Source organism: Schistocerca nitens, chromosome 5, assembly GCF_023898315.1.
Source record: "Schistocerca nitens isolate TAMUIC-IGC-003100 chromosome 5, iqSchNite1.1, whole genome shotgun sequence".
Classification (NCBI taxonomy): Eukaryota; Metazoa; Arthropoda; class Insecta; order Orthoptera; family Acrididae; genus Schistocerca; species Schistocerca nitens.
This window is the reverse complement of record NC_064618.1, coordinates 446,839,072-446,856,688: the sequence shown is the minus strand read 5'-3', so window position 1 is coordinate 446,856,688 and position 17,617 is coordinate 446,839,072. Positions and strand designations below refer to the sequence as shown.

The 17,617-nt window shown below is 43.2% G+C and overlaps 1 protein-coding gene across 1 annotated transcript in view; it reads left to right on the top strand.

The window, feature by feature from the left end:
* Positions 1-1,118, top strand: part of LOC126259985 (glucose dehydrogenase [FAD, quinone]-like) — a 33,638-nt gene extending 32,520 nt beyond the window's left edge. The window contains exon 8 of the mRNA XM_049957117.1: positions 973-1,118. Coding sequence (XP_049813074.1) covers positions 973-987 — 15 coding nt within the window. The 3' untranslated portion in view covers positions 988-1,118. The remainder of the gene's footprint in view (positions 1-972) is intronic.
* The last annotated feature ends 16,499 nt before the right edge of the window (positions 1,119-17,617 follow it).

Sequence of the window (17,617 nt, the reverse complement as noted above, 5' to 3'; positions counted from 1 at the left end):
ATTTTCAATATAATATAGATACAAAGATAAATGTGCGTAAGAAATAAAAGAAAACGCAATTACTGTGTAATGAGCCACGGAAGACCACGAGTCCCTTGTATTAAAATACTCATAAAATATCTCTGAACAGCCACCGAAATGTTGGTGGAGATGAGGTGCATTATGTATAACTTATGTTAGGCGCCAGTATGACGGGATCTACAATTCTTTCGTTCTCTCGGGTGTATCGAGAGTTTTGAGTACAAATACTTCTATATTTCGACAGTTCACTCACTTGAAGACATAATAGCTGCACAATTAATGGACAGTACATAGATTCTGTTCATTAAAGTTAATCCTGTCTTTGAGGAATAGCCGTGCAACGAACGAGTTTGCCAATTATTGACTAGGTACCAAAGCATTTGTCGTTGCAACAAGAAATTGAAAATAAACATATTAATGTAACACAGATGATCAGGGAAAGCTCTTAAGACAACGCAGATACTTCAAAACTATACTTAGATAGAGACAGTGATAGAATGTTTTTCAGGTCTCAGGTCACTACAAAAGAGGTTAACGGTCATGCAGAAACCTATAGACATTTTTCTGTGAATTTGCCCGTCGTTCTTCGAAGCTTTTAAACACAAAAAACAATGGATTAGACAACATGTTAGAGTTTATTAAAAGTTTCATTCATATCTAATGAGGACATTCACATACCACGGTACTGGAAGGGGTCTCCGTATTATTATCATTTACTTACAAATGAGCCTCAGAAACTCGAAGTCTTTCGCGAAATAATTATTTTATTAACAAGTTGTCTTGGTGTATTCCATAGTTTTGAGATGAGTTTCATCCAAAATGTAACATCCATCATGCACTGATCATTTCCTAAGCCTTCTGCAACGACAGCTCCACATGAACTTCACCTTCACACGTGTTGGCGTTTTGTTCCACGTTATGGTTAATATTTCTGCCTTTCTTTTTCCACAGGATGAACATCACTAGTGGCCGTCTCACAGCAGTGCCGGCATCGTCTGGGGATGATACATCACAACAATCGCTCAACACTAGGCTTGCTACCGTACTGTAACTCGAAGTTATACACGTTTAAATAAAAGCTAAATATTATGAAAATACGGACATGTTTTGTTGTTTCCTTCAACCTCACTTCCGCAAGCAAACAACATCCTTTATCCACCTCGGGCCTTGATTCTATGGTATATAAAATAAAGATGTAAGTGTAAAGCTAAATATTTTACTTTTGTTGACTCAGTGTGTGACTCAGTGAGGATCAGTTTCAGGTTTGCAAGCGGACGAGTAACAAAATTTGTATTCATATCACGACATCGTGAAATTACATACGAAATGAACATGTCTTACTGCCAGATTGGAAGCATTTCTCTATGGCATAAAACGATGTAAATACATAGATACGGGTAACTTTGTAGCCTTCATTCCAAAGACAAAATCTGCAGCTTTCTAGGAATAGCTTGATTACATCAATCATCAGAGTTCGATAATTTCTAAGAATCGTGGGATTAACTATAAGACAAATTTTCAATAAAATCCTACCTTTGCCTTAGTCGACTTAGGATAAAAAGCAGTAAAGAGCTGATGAAAAGGCATAATACAGTTTCATTAAAATGCCACGGATACACTACGTGACTTCCGAAAGATTGTTTTATAATAAGCTGCCACTGGACTGGTACAGGCATGGGAAAAAATTGGAAAGTGACGAATACACGAGAGGGTGATCCAGTGTCGCAGGATTGTGACAATACACACATCAAAAAGAGTTTTGCATCACCTCGGGGTTCCGGAACCTGTAAAGAAAATTGAAATAGAGATAAACATAAACATCATTTCCGCCATTTTTATTGCCCATGAAAACGATACATTGCATGTTAAATCACCGTACAGCGAGACCTGCAGAGGTGGTGGTCCAGATTGCTGTACACACCGGTAACTCTAATACGCAGTAGCTCGTCCTCTTGCATTGATGCATGCATGTATTCGTCGTGGCATACTATACATAAGTTCATCAAGGCACTGTTGGTCCAGATCGTCCCATTGCTCAACGGCAGATTCAGCGTAGATCCGTCAGAGTGGTTGGTGGGTCACGTCGTCCATAAACAGCCCTTTTCAATCTGTCCCAGGCATGTTCCATAGGGTTCATGTCTGGAGAACATGCTGGCCTCTGTAGTCGAGCGATGTTGTTATCCTGAAGGAAGTCGTTCACAAGATGTGCACGATGGGGGCGCGATTTGTCATCCATGGAGACGAATTCTTCTACAATATGCTGCCGATATGGTTGCGCTATCGGTCGGAGGCTGGCATTCACGTATCGTACAGCCGTTACGGCGCCTTCCATGACCACCAGCGGCGTACATCGGCCCCACATAATGCCACCCAAAAACATCAGGGAACCTCCACCTTGCTGCACTCGCTGGACAGTGTGTCTAAGGAATTCAGCCTGACCGGGTTGTTTCCAATCACGCCTCCGACGATTGTCTAGTTGAAGGCATATGCGACACTCATCGGTGATGCCAATCCTGAGCGGTCCATTCGGCATGTTGTTGGGCCCATCTGTTGCACGCTGCAAAGATGGACCTCGCCGTGGACGTCGGGAGTGAAGTTGCGCATCATGCAGCCCATTGCGCACAGTTTGAGTCGTAGCACCACGTCCTGTGGCTGCACGAAAAGCATTATTCAACATGATCGCGTTGCTGTCAGTCTTCCTCTGAGCCACAATCCGTCGGTAGCGGTCATCCACTGCAATAGTAGCCCTTTGGGTGGCCTGAGCGAGGCATGTCATCGACAATTCCTGTCTCTCTGTATCTCCTCCATGTTCGAACAACATCGTTTTGGTTCACTCCGAGGCGCCTGGACACTTCCCTTGTTGAGAGCCCTTCCTGGCACAAAATACCAATTCGGACGCGATCGAACCGCGATATTGACCCTCTAGGCATGGATGAACTACAGGCAACACGAGCCGTGACATCTCTGAACAGTCAAAGGAACTGTGTCTGTGATACAATATCCACAGTCAACGTCTATCTTCAGAAGTTCTGGGAACCGGGGTGATGAAAAACTTTTTTTGACGAGTGTATATGAAGAACACTTACATATATCTCGTTATTTTAGAACAGATCTTTCGGTTAACTGGACAGTAGTTAATATGAGGTGTAACAGTTATGCGACATGAACTTTTGAAATTCTGTCAATATGTGGAGAACACATATAAGTTGTTATTTTGGAAGAGATGTTTCGGTTTATGAAAAGATAGTTAATAGGAAATGTAACAGTTGTATGATGTGAACATTTTCGGAAAGAGGAATATTATTTAGAGTAAGAGGACTAAAGTTTCACGTTCTGCCGAATTTCTATTGGCCAGTATGCGGGGAGGGGACCAACGAACGATTCAAGGATTTTTATGCTTTTAGGCAGGCTTTGGTTTTCAAAAATCTGAGAACATTTTCCATTTTCAGGATGAATTTAATTTTATGACGAATTTTTAACTTCCAAAAAAGTTTACTTTTTCAAGAACAGAAGCGATAGGAAGATTTAATTTTAAGATTTATTTTTATAAGCGGCCTTGTGGTTAAGACTGTGTTTTATAGCCCTTATCTCCTGGGATGGAATTGGAAGAATTGTGCTATTCCAGCATAATTTTCTTAAAGGAGAAATTTTCGTTTGTTAAGTTTAGTAATCATGTAGAGCTAGCACAAAAAAGTGAGTAAGTGTCCGGACGCAAATGCAAAGCTCCGGGGCTCACCCGTCAGTCGTTCGGAGAAGTTTTCTGCCGCTCATCATTTCTTTCACGTCTGACGGTGATTTGTTGCGCCAAGCTGAATCGTGGTGCGGGGTCCACGTTAAATAAACTGTTGTTCTCCTGCAAATGGGCGGATAGATCAGTCCAAAGGTCAAAGGAAGCGGAAGGAAGGCAAGGGTACGTCATATCTTGTAATGCACTGCAATGTCCCAATCAACGTTAGAGGCTGAAAACATAGCTGTAGTGGAGAGAAGTGCATATTGCAACAGGGATACATTGGAATATTTGCATTTTTGCATGAAGTATCTTATCAGTTGCTGCCATCGTGGGTAGACATCTTCAACTGCTTGCTACCTTCAATGTGATGAACAGAGTTGGCGGTAGAAGACGTTTTCTTTTGTGTTCTCTTTCTCTGGTCTAAATCGGGATTGGTGAGTAACTGTTTACAGTTTTAAAAACTTTGTATGTACATATCGGTGACATAGATTAAATTTCACAAGTGATAAATAGTTCCATTTGGTAATTTAACAATGTGATAACTGATTTTAGTTTATAGAGATTGTTGGGGAGTTTACTTGTGTTTTATGTGGTGGGGCAAAGTGGGGCATGTTGCAATACAGTGTTGCAAGTATCCAGCTCTTGGTTAGGTAAACTTTTTATAATTGTTGTGTCGTGTCTAGGAATCCTGCATACTGGGTTCACTAGACAAACAGTCAAACAACTCGTGTTACTGAGTTTTTTTACAACTAGACAAATACAAATACTTAACTTTGATCAGAGAATTCTTGTAGCCCTTTATACATGATCATCCACAAGTGCAATTATACAGATGTGTCGCAAGCAAAGGACGACATACAAAATAATCAGTCTTCCTCAGAATAGACAAACACAAGAAACTCTTCTGGTCCTAGCGACCGTTACTAACAACAGTCTGTCAACTGAACTACAGTGACTGCTGATGTCTAACTGAGCTACATAGAGATTGGTACTGAAGAGACTACGATGCATCGGCTAACGAAGTAGCTGACGTTGAAGCTGCTATCGAAGAGGGCCGCCACCAGTCGGGAGCGGCGCTTATATCGTCTTCACCTAGGGGCTGCTGCTGGTGTCGCGTTGTCGTCCTGGAAGGAGGTCGGTCAGCGTGCAATTGGTTGACCTCTTTTCACATCCTTCTCTTTTCTGTTGTTCCCGACTGGCGTGCCGGCACTGACTTTACGACGTAACATTGCCCCCCCCCCCCCTCCACTAAGGCGATGGACCGTCGCCGTGTATGGAGCACGACAATGAGCAACGAGGGGGTAGAGGGGAGGGAGGAGGGAGGAGCGTGGACGCTCTGTTGGACCGGAAACTGTGACTGCAGGGAACGTCAGATTTCCGGTCGTCCTGCAAACCGGCCTTTGCTCTGGTCGAAACGGCCCACGGGAAACGCCCAGAAGGGTACGCATCCACCTCGTGAGGCCCATACCAAGATGCAGAAGGCGTCGGCCGCTGCGGCGTGGGCGGGTCCATCTCCATCGGTAGGACGAGAGGAGGCGGAGGAGGCGAAAGCTCCGTCTCCGTGGGGTCATCCCGCTGTGTCTAATGACACCCTCTGGCGGCTGCTGTGGCTGCGCTGTGCTCGGGATCCTTGAATCTGGGGGAAGAGATACAGAAGGATCACCGTGCACATGACAGTGGCGAATTCGATTACGATGTCGGCGATACAATCCGTCAGGGCCTGAAATGGCCGGCCGAAGTGGCCGAGCTGTTCTAGGCGCTACAGTCTGGAACCGCGCAACCGCTACGGTCGCAAGTTCGAATCCTGCCTCGGGATGGATGTGTGTGATGTCCTTAGGTTAGTTAGGTTTAATTACTTCTAAGTTATAGGGGACTGATGACCTCAGCAGTTAAGTCCCATAGTGCTCAGAGCCATTTTTTTGGCCTGAAATGAAATACATGCATGCGCTAAGACGACGAAGGAGCTCGCCTCACCCCCACCGTCTGCTGCTGCTAAAAACCCTGAAAAACGTAATATCATGTGGAGTGAAGCGGTACTTGCGTCCGTCCTTCGGCGCCGGATGATGAGGGGGGTGAAGCAGGTGGAGCAGTGTCCGATGGCAGCGGCCTTGAAACAATTCCGCCGGCGATGGGCCATCTCGTGGGTGCGAACGATAGGAGGCGAGAAACAGTTGCAATGCTTATCTCTGGTGTGTGCGGTGCGAAGTCTGGCCATCTGCTGCTTGAAGATTCTGTCAAAATGTTCCAATACGCGGTGTGACTGGGGATGGGACGGTGCACTAGTCAGACGCCGTATGCCATTGCCATCACAGAATGTTCCAAATTCATTTGACGTGAGCTTAGGGCCATTGTCCGACACTATGACTTCAGGCAAACCTTCAAGGCAAAAATAGAGGACAGCACCTGAACTGTGCTACATGACGTTGTCGAGTCATTGGCACAGTAAAAGGAAACTTGCTAAAAGAGTCTATCACAATCAGCCAACGAATGTTGCAAAAAGGAAACGCAAAGTCTATGTCCACACGTTGCTATGGTGATTGCGACTTAAGCCAAGAAGAGAATTTTTGTGGCGGAGCGGACTGATTTCCCGCACATGCGTGACATTATGACGTCATCTGTTTAATTTGCGTGTTCATACGCTGCCAAGTAGAGTGTAGACGCGTTAAGTGCTTCGTTCGAACAATCCCCCGGTGTCCTTGGTGAAGTAACTGCAACACTTCTTTTTGCAAAGCTTTGGGGATCAACACACGTGACTGTCCACTGTCAGTTTGAACAGGAATCAGACATTGCTGTATAGCGAGGCTAAGCCAAAGTGCAAAGTAGCGGCACACTACGGAGTTCTGTATGCTATATAACGAACGAAACCGAGATGCGCGAATGTATTTTAGCAAAATTTTCAAATCTGAATCAGCTTCCGTGGCCTGTTCAATCTTCATATGGTTCAGAGGAAAGGATTGAAGCAATTGAGAACGTGAGCATCGATGTGACAACAAGATGCAGCAGAAGCGTCAGAGTCTGTATCAGGGCCAATCGGAAGACGTGAAAGTGCGTCCGCATTGCCATGTTGAGCTGCCGAACGATACACAATCTCGTACTGGTATTGAGACAGCAACAAAGCCTATCTTTGTAATTTTTGGGCAGTCCGTACAGGAACCGGCGTCATCGGTCGAAACAAGGACTGCAGTGGCTTGTGATCCTTTACTAAGTACAATTTTCTGCCATACAAATAGTGGTGGAATCTTCTGACAAATGGTTCAAATTGCTCTGAGCACTATGGGACTTAACATCTGAGGTTATCAGTCCCCTAGAACTTAGAACTACTTAAATCTAACTAAGATAAGGACATCACACACATCCATGCCCGAGGCAGGTTTCGAACCTACGACCGTAGCGGTCGCGCGGTTACAGACTGAAGCGCCTAGAACCGCTCGGTCACAGTGGCCGGCAATTTGCTGACGCGATACACAATAGCCAATACCTTTCTCTATTTGCGAATAGTTACACTGAGCTTTGGATAACACTTTTGATGCGAGAGCACCAAATGCGAGAGCACTTCTTAAGCACCAAATCTGTGCGAAAGCACTGCGCCGATTCCGTAAGAGGAAGCGTCAAATTGCGACACAACTGGTTTGTCAGGATCAAAGTGTACCAAGCATCGATACTGAGCAAGCTTCTGAAAAGCTTCTTGGCACTCATCTGTCCATACAAAGGGGACGTTCTTGCGACGCAAGCGATGGAATCGAGCTGCGATTTGTGCAGCATTCGGTATGAACCGAATATAATAGCTCATTTTTCCTAAAACTGACCGCAATTCTGTGACATTGCGAGGAACTGGCTGGTCACCTAAGGCTAACAAATGTGACTGAAGAGGATGTACACCTTGACATGATCAACATACTGCAACTCAGGTTTAAAAAAAATCACACTTGTCCAGTTTATACTTTAGTCATGCATCAGATAACACGCGAAATAAAGCACGCAAATTTACAATGTATTCTTCAGGTGTACGTACGACCTTCTACGACAATATTGTGCAAGTAGTTTGAACAGTTTGGTACTTGAGCAGTCAGCTGTTCCAGATACCGTTGGAAAATGGCGGGTGCAGAAGTGCTGTCAAAAGGCAAATGCAAATATTTAAACGAGCCCAAATGAGTGTTCCCAACACATACGGTTTGAGATTCTTCATCCAGTGGTATCTGAAGATACACGTCGTGCAAATCAATTTTTGAAAAGTAGCGACCAGCGCTAATCTGTTCATGAGATACTCTGTGGGTGGCAATGGATAAGTATCAATCACAGTTTGTGGGTCTGAGTGTAAACTTAAAGTCAACACAGAGGCCAATGCGACCTGAAGGTTTGGGGCGCAATAGCTCCGCTATATTGCGATTCTTTAAGTTCAGTAGCCACATTGTCCCATAATGCAATGGGAAGAGTTCTGGCCCAGCAAAATTTCGGCTGAGCATTGTCTTTCATAGTAATATGTGCAACAAAATTTTTAGCCTGCCTTAACCTTCAGAAAAGAATTCAGGGAATTCTTTCAGCAAGCTACCTACACTGTCTTTTGCATTGAATGCTGTCACTGACAACACATTGTCCTGAATTTGAAAGCCAGACAAATCAAACGAATCAAGGCGAAATATGTTCTCACAATCGCATGATTGTAGCTCAGTGAAAGTCACAGTTCTAGTATGTGAGCGATACATGGCAGGCTAAGTACATTTTCCGAGAATGGGAATGTCTTGGCCACTATAAGCTGTCAGGTGGGTTCTAGTTTTGGACACGAATGGGGAGCCTAACAGTTCATATGTGTTACGATTTAGCAATGTAACAGAGGCACCCATGTCCAACTGAAATTTCACATGTTTTCCACTAAGAACAAAAAGTTTGTTGGACTGGAGTAGCACTGAAGAAACTGTTTGCTTGCTAGTTTTGCTAAAGCCTGCAGCAGGCTCTGAATACACTGCTTATCAGTACATGGACCTTGTCACCAGATTTTTGTTTATGTTTGTTCTTTGCAAATATACAGATTGTGGGTGACCTTTCTTGCCACAAGCGTAACACTGTGCTTGTCTGGACGGGCGATCTTGGCGTTTGTGCTGTGAATAGCACTGAGGGCATGACTTAATTCTGTTCACTGATGTAGCCACCTGTTAGGGAACTGTTTACGCGGTTTGGCGGATGCATGCTGTTGCTGCCCACTGGGCCGTGCGTGAGCAAGGGATGACTCAACCCGATAAACTGGTGGCTGCTCAAATGTATCGGCCGCTACGGCACCTAAATCATACTGATCTACAATTTGCACTAAGTGATGAAATGATGGCTCTGACTGTTTACAAATCTGTTCTCTAAGTTTGACATCAGTTACATTGTACATGATTACATCACGCAACCTAACATCTAAACATAAAGCACCACAAGCACATTTGAATTTTCATTTACTCGTCATACCCTGAAAATCTGTTACGCACTCGCGGTAAGTTTGTTTTGACCTTTTCCTGCAATGAAAGAATTGGTACCTAGCTGTCACCACATTCAGTTGTTGGTCATAATAGTTAGTTAGAGAATCTACAACCTGATCACAGGAAAGTCCACTCAGAGAGGCGTTTGGAACAGTTTCGGAATGAGGCAAAAGACTGCACTTCCTACCACTGACAAAAAGCAATGTAGTTTCACAGTATCAGATAGTTTGTGAGCAATGACGTGGGATTAATACTGCTGCAATCACTCAAGCCATGCCTCCTTTTTTTAAAAAAAAAAAAAACTGGCGAGAAGGCGGTACAGCACTTGGAACTACGGTTGTTGCATGTTGGTCGGGTGGTCGCACTGTGTTTGTTGCTTGGTTAGCCAGTAACCAATGTACTGTGTTTAGAAGGGTTGCAGTCTACCGTGTCTTAAACTGAAACATCTGTGTTAGCTGCGTTGCATCTATCGCTTGCAGCTGAGGCGCCTGAGCAGGGGGTGGGAGGGGTGAGTTGCTCGTTTTGAAATAGGCAAATGCAATAAAAGGACAAAGCAAGCGAGAAAAATAAGCACACAGGCAAACGCCCACCTGAAAAAACTGAGTAGAAAAAACACTATAAGAGACACTGCTAAAACATGTAAACATACCTCTGCAAAGGAAAGACAAGATAGTATTAAGGTGCACACAAAACACAAAAGCTCATGACAAAACAAAACAGAGACAATCTGTGGCAGCTGGTAGCTCTGGATTCTAATCGTTAACAGGTTGTCGCTATGTTATTGCTACTGTGTCGTCAGAACTATGTTATTTGTACATGTTGTTGTGTCTAGGAATCCCACATACTCGTTTCGCTAGACAAAAAATCAAACAACTCGTATTAATGAGTTTTATTAGAACAAAACAAATACCAATACTTAACTTTGATCTGAGAATTCTTGTAGTCCTTTATACATGATCATCCACAAGTGCGATTATACAGATGTGTCGCAAGCAAAGGACGACATACAAAATAATCAGTCTTCCTCAGAATAGACAAACACAAGAAACACTTCTGGTCCTAGCGACCGTTACTAACAACAGTCTGTCAACTGAACTACAGTGACTGCTGATGTCTAACTGAGCTACATAGAGATTGGTACTGAAGAGGCTACGATGCATCGGCTAACGAAGTAGCTGACGTTGAATCTGCTATAGAAGAGGGCTGCCACCAGTCGGGAGCGGCGTTTATGTCGTCTTCACCTAGGGGCTGCTGCTAGTGTCGCGTTGTCGTCCTGGAAGGAGGTCAGTCAGCGTGCGTTTGGCTGACCTCTTGTCACATCCTTCTCTTCTATGTTGTTCCCGACTGGCGTGCCAGCGCTTACTTTACGCAGCGACATGTTCGATAATGTAATGCTTTTATTTTCCTTCTTCTTTTCTTTTGCATTTACTCAATCTCAGTTTTTACTTTCAGATAAAAATGCGACAGGTTTATTCTCATTTCACCCTGACAAATTTCAAGAAAGTAATGTTTCTACACCTTTTGTGACTGATGGACCCGTTCCAGAAGAAACACTTTCAGATCCTCTGGTTAAGTACGAGAATGTGGCGAATGCAGTCAACGCTGTTCCAGAACCTTCAGCAGAGAAACATTTTTCGCCTGAGCACATTCACCCTCTCCCTAAAGCTGGACCAAGGAAACAGAGCAACTGTGGAAGAAAGAAGAGGACGTGTGCTATCTTATAGGCTCTAGAAGAAGAAAGCGTGGAGAGAAATTATAAGAAGACATCGAAGAACGCCAAGAAAAATAAGGAAAGATGGGAGACACAACTAGCAGCAAAAGGAAATTGCAATCTATTTGTATTATGAAGAAGAAGAGTAAAATTTGATCTGCGGGGATGTTTATAGAAAGGGAGGGGAATGGGCGCAGTGTACTAAATGAAAATTATGGTTTCATTGGTCATCTGCAAATAATGATCCATTATACGTGTGTGCAGACTGTGGACCCAATGACTACTAACATTAAATTCTTCATTTGTGTGGCCATAGTGGCCGTAGTTGCTTTACAAGTCTTGAGGGTATTTTTGGTCCGACGTTGCAACTACAAAAATGCGTGATTTTTCCACCAGACACGTTTCTATTTATTGAATAAAGCATCATCAGTGATCTGTAATTAAGTTTTTACATTTTGATTTGATTTTGGTTCGAAAAACATTTCGTTAAGAATATTTGTACTTACGGCGATTTTCGCTTGATTTATCGATTTCATCGGGGAATGCCGTCTCCTAGCACATCGTTTTTCTGCATTAGGCACTGACATTTTGGTCTAATTTTTAGTTGATTTGCAACACTACGGATTTCTTATATTTTTCACAACACACTTTTGTGCACACCACTGTATTCTGTTTGTTTTTGTACTTCTAAGTGTGTGTTGTGGCTTGTGTTTTGTAGTGTTGCCAACATAACCTTTCCACTACTTCATCTTTGAGCTGAAACCTCTTATTTTTTGTTATTGGATTATTGTATGTGTGTAATTCTATTTAATTATGTTTCTGTGAATTTATATACTGTGTAAGAATAGGGAGGGAATAGTTAGGGAGGGATTTTTTTCGGCGTTGTAGAGGGAGAAACCATGACGGGTGGATATAAAGGTATAGCAGTGTGATGGAGTGTGATTTAGAGGAGAATGTGAGGAGCAAGAGGTGAAATGAAACTATGAAAGAAGGGGGGGGGGGGGTTGTGGGAGAGTGGGAAAAACATAAGAAAGGCATAAGCAATGCATAGTGCTACAGAATAACTAAAAATTAGACCATAATTATCAGTTTCTAACGCAGAGAAACAACGATGTGGTAGCAGACCGCATTTCCCGATCTAAGTGAGAAATCAAGCGAAAGTCGCCGTAATTACAAATCAACATATTCTTAACGAACTGTTTTTGAGCTAAAATCAAATCAAAATGTAAAAACTTAATAACCACTGACGATGCTTTACCTCAATAAAGCGAAACACGTCTGGTGAAAAAATCACACATTTTTGTACTTGCAACGACAGAAGAAAAATATCCTCAACAGTGAAGGCGCTTCTGACATGTCAGACGTTTCGGACTGAGTAGGCTACGTTCAGTGAAATTTTGGTATGTTGCAACGATCTCTGTTCGTGGGGTAAGTCTAAACACATGTCAACCTCTCTTCTATATTTTATTGTAGCCATTCTAATGATTGAATCGGACATTTTATTTGTGATTTTTGTGTGTAAACGCGAGCAATTTCTCAATATCATTTTCAGATTTAACCAGTTTAAAGTAAAAAATAATAATAAAGATTACAATATCTTTTGCTGCAACGTGCCCCTCACTGCCCCTGCTGCGCAGCATAGCTCAGTTCTGCAGTGCACGTAATACTAAAGCAAATGACAGCTACGAGATGGACTCAGTCCTTTTGTAGAACCAATTATCACCTGCGACAGTTAACATTAATATCAAAGTTCTGTCTACTAATTTATGTGTGTCATGCATATTATCAGGATACACACAGCGTCAGAACATGAATTGAATACAGAGCAACCGATAAGCGGCTGTTGGGGACACTCTTAATTTCTCTCATCAGTTTGCAGTGGGCAGTACTTAAAAGGTTTTAGTTTATTCTGAAGCATGTTTTTGATTGGTCCAGAAGATCAGCTGAATGAGATTCTTCAGTTACGTTTCGATACCTGGTGTACGTCGTTCACCGATGGCAGGGATCCAAGTAGAAAGGGTCGTGGGGATCATGATCCCTTCCATAGAACATTCTGCTAATACGCCAAAAAAATTCTCGAAAATTACCAACTTCTTTGGACAGTGGATACATTGTAGTTGCTCTCCTCGCTTGTGAAACGGTTCGAGGCATTACAGTACGCAGAAAACTAACCACCCAGGAAAAAGAGCCCCCTTACAGGCTGACCTTATTTGGTGCCGAACAACAAATCTGGCACTGTCAATAAAATTCTTCTGGGTTTGAGGCCACATTGTCAACTCTAAAATTCTGACGTTTCGGTGACTGTTGCAAGGCGCCTTCCTCAGGGTGTATTGCTAACACACGCTGAGGAAGGCGCCAAGCCGAAACGTCGGAATTTTACAGATGACAATGCGGTCTCAAACCCAGAAGAATTTTATTGACTGTGAAAACGGCCGCGGAACCTACGTATACAAATCTGGCACTGCTCATGAGTGCGTTAGTCGAACCGGCAGACACCATGAAGATGAATAAGGCAATACAGAAAGGAGAAGAGATTCCATGAACAAAAAAACAGCATGGTGGAAACGACTAAAAAAAAAAATAGCATTCGCCTCATTCACATGCTCTTGTACCCTTTGTATGCTGCAGAACTGGGCTCACAATCACGGTGCTAAGCAAAACTGATAATGCCGTGTGCACATACCAATTTAATATAGTGCAAATTAGCAAATTATGAGTGTTAGGGAGAGCACGGGACTAGGGTTGTTGGTGCAACTTCAATGGGCTCAGTACAACGGTGGTCTAGTGGATGCCGGCACGGTAGCCCAGCGTGTTCGGCCAGACGGTTAGTCCCTCTCTGTAATAAAAAAAAAAAAACTGAGTGAACGGATCAACGATGAACTTGAACGGTTATCATGGGACGTCCGCCTCGAACGAATGCAACGCGCAATAACGAACCAATGAGATTTAAAAAAAAAAAAGTGGTTAGCACATTTCCCTAATAAGCAGGAGAGCTAGATTCAAGTCCTGGCTGTGGTACGAATTCATTACTTCAGCTTCTATCCTTACCGAAGATAAAGCTGATACTCATATGTCTCCAGGAAAGCGTAATTCCATCAGATTAACAAATTATGACGTTGTTAAAATTATGAGACTTTGGTGGTGTTACAGTTATTAAAGCAGCTTGGTGAGACACGTGATTCACCAATGTTTGAACGAATTGTTTTCAAATAGTGTGTTTTTGTGAACTGCAGTTTCTTGCAATTTATGCTAATGTGCTGATATAATAAAATGATAAAAACGTGAATACCGCTTATGGATTAGGCCTTGTGCCTGTTCCAACTGGCTGACTACTGGCTACAAGGCAGTACGAAGAGCGATCTCTGGTCGTGAGAGATGTTACCAGCATGTCGCCAATTTCTCCGGCCATTACCGCCAGTAGATCCATCCTGATGATGCGCGCGCCCTTTGTTCAAACAGGTGCTTATTCGGTCTCACAAGCTGACTGGATCCCGTTACAGACCTCCGTACCTGCGATAAAAATGTGAGGAGGTATCAGGAACAGAAATCGTATCCTTCCACATCGATGGCAGGGACACTAATCATTCAGATACTTTACATCATTTCTTCCAGAAAGTAGAGCCACGTAACTTTTATAGATTTTGAAAATGTCATATTACGGCCTTGAGCTGCTAGTTAATCGAGGTGGAGACTGCTAGTTATATTTGAAGGAGTGGAAGTGGGGAAAGTAACAAACTGTGGCTATTCCCCCTACCCTTCCGAGCACAGCATGGAGTCCGCCCCTTGATCGCCTTGATGAAACTACTAATAGGTGTTCAAAAAGATTTCGGGCTTGTAGCCGGTCGTCGTAAACTTCATTCCACCATATTTCGGCTGGACAACTGCCAGCCATCTTCAAGTGAGCCGAACAAGGACTGACGAAGACTTTTTTTTTATTGATTTTCAATTCCCCCCGAAGGGGGCGGGCTGGCAGCAGCTTACTACGCTGCTCTACAGCCTACAGACTTTTGTTAACGAAGACATTCTCCGCTCCGTCTTATATAGTGCGCTGATAATACTGCCGCGCATGCGTTGCAGTCGCGGAGACAGAAGGGCCACACTGCCCAGCGACAGCGCCCTCGCTGGTGGAACTGCAATACTCAGCTGCTTCAGTATTGTCGCTGGCCGCAGCTATCGAAGTCTTCTGGCGTCTTCGTCTCGACAAAATTTCGGAGATGACGGAATTCCGTGCGTTATTCAATTGGTAACCACTGTCACGGTTCATTAGATATCCCGCAATGCGTGTTTCAACGGATTCTTTGATAATGGAGTCCCAAAAAGTTGTTGCTGTGGCCAAAATCAAAGTTTTGTCGTACTCCATTGAATGTCCGTTAGAAATACAATGTTCCGCAAGTGCAGACTTACTGGGTTGTAGTAGGCGAGTGCAACGTTGATGTTCAGTACAACGCTCTTCCACTGTACGCGTTGTCTGTCCTATATAGGCCATACCACAATGACACGGTATTTTGTAAATTCCCGCCTTCCTCAGTAACAAATCAATCTTCACCGATCCCAGCAAATCCGAAATCTTAGAAGGCGGACGAAAAACCACTTTCACATGAAAATTATTAAGAATCCTCGCAATCTTGAAGGAGATATTTCTAACGAATGGATGAAAAGCTAGGGACTAGGCTGCCGCGTTCTCATTTTTATCCACTTCCCAGTTCCTGGCTCTAGTTGAGAAGGCCCTGTTAATTTGACGGTTCGAGTATCCATTGTCTCTGAACACCGTCCTTAAATGTGTAAGTCCCTTTGGCAGATTCTCTGCATCCGACCCCGTGTGTGCCCTGTGCACAAGGGTTTTAAGTACACACATGGCATGGGATGCGTGATGGCAACTTGAAGAATGCAATTACAAATCAGTGCGAGTGGGTTTACGATAAACAGAATGTTCAAAATGGTTCAAATGGCTCTGAGCACTATGGGACTTAACATCTATGGTCATCAGTCCCCTAGAACTTAGAACTACTTAAACCTAACTAACCTAAGGACAGCACACAACACCCAGTCATCACGAGGCAGATAAAATCCCTAACCCCGCCGGGAATCGAACCCGGGCGTAGGAAGCGAGAACGCTACCGCACGTCCACGAGCTGCGAACTAAACAGAATGTCCCATCGATCGGTCTCTCTTCCGTTTAACTAAAACATCCAGGAATGGAAGGCAGCCATTTTTCTCTAGTTCCATAGTGAATCGAATATTCTCATGGATGGAGTTAAGATGATGAAGAAACTCCATTAACTTTTCTTCTCCGTGGGGTCACACTATGAAAGTATCATCGGCGTATCTCCAGTTGTCCAGCAGAAATATCGTGCAGTGAAGTTTACGACGACCGGCTGCTAGCCAGAAATCTTTTTGAACAGTTGATTCGCCGGGAAATTTTCAAATTTTACACCACTAATAGGTGTTTGACACCGTGCCGGATCAGCAGTTCCCTTCTTCTGGATTAATCATTTGTAATTTCTGGAAGGTTCTGAGGCATAATCATATACGAAATACCGGGACTGTAATTTCTGGAAGGTTTCGAGACATGTTCAATTATAGAATACCGGAATTTACTATAACATGCATTGCGTGAAAGAAAACAAAAACGTGAAATATTCAGAAGGGGAAGAGGAAACGAAATGAAACTTCATGAGTTGATAAAGTGTGTAAAGTTATTTCAGTGATTATTATGTCGAGTCAAATTGACAATGAACTTGTAAGTATAAGTCCACCTATCAGTATGACGTTGTATCCCGCTGGCCTGGATGCACGGAACAGGTGCGATTGGGGAGGCTGTCATAAATGCGTTATGTCCCTTACTGAGGCAAGCAAGGCACAAACTGCTGTAGCTAGCCCTGATATCGTTAGCAGTGGCGCTGGGACAGAGTGGCGTCCGAGCTGGTCTCACACATGTTCAGTCGGGAACAGAGCAGGGGATCTTGCTGGCCACGGGAGTATTTCAACATCACGTACACAATCTAACGTGTTTACATAAAAAATTGGTTTGATGTTGTGAGTCGAACTAGACTGAACTGGTTTGCTTTTCTTTAACTTCGTGTGTATGAATTGTCATGTGAACCTAAACAATGAAAGTGGTGTAATTACAAAAATGTTATATCGTAAAAGCGTCGCCAAATTATCTGAAACCGAAGAGCTGTGTTTTAATTAACTTTAAATCAATTAACTTGAAAACTAAAGAAACTATCCTGTGAAATTCTACATCGTGCTGTGTAGTGACCAGCGCTAGAATGCTTGTCGTCACAGTACGTGACTTACAGTTCCAACACGAAACTAACAGAATAAAAATTATGCAAAAAATTACAATCAAATTTTGAAAGAAAAGACTGTCCAGAGTGCTTCTACTAAAATGCACTGTAAATTTATATTCGCAAATTGGCTAAATAATTCCAAACATTAAATGATACAACACGCTAATATAACAATGCCCTGCAAGAATAAGAATGTCTGCATAAGAAATGAGATTTGAAATAAATTTTACCTAATCTGACCCGATGACAATTTTGAAATGCAACATAGAACTGTAAACGACTTACTGTCCTGACTGTGGTGTGAAGCGGCCGTAAAATTTTTTCATAGCTTTCCTTTGGTAACGGAAGCTCTGTACTGCTCGAACGTGATAAACATTAAAAATACAACGCACCAGCAAAGGAC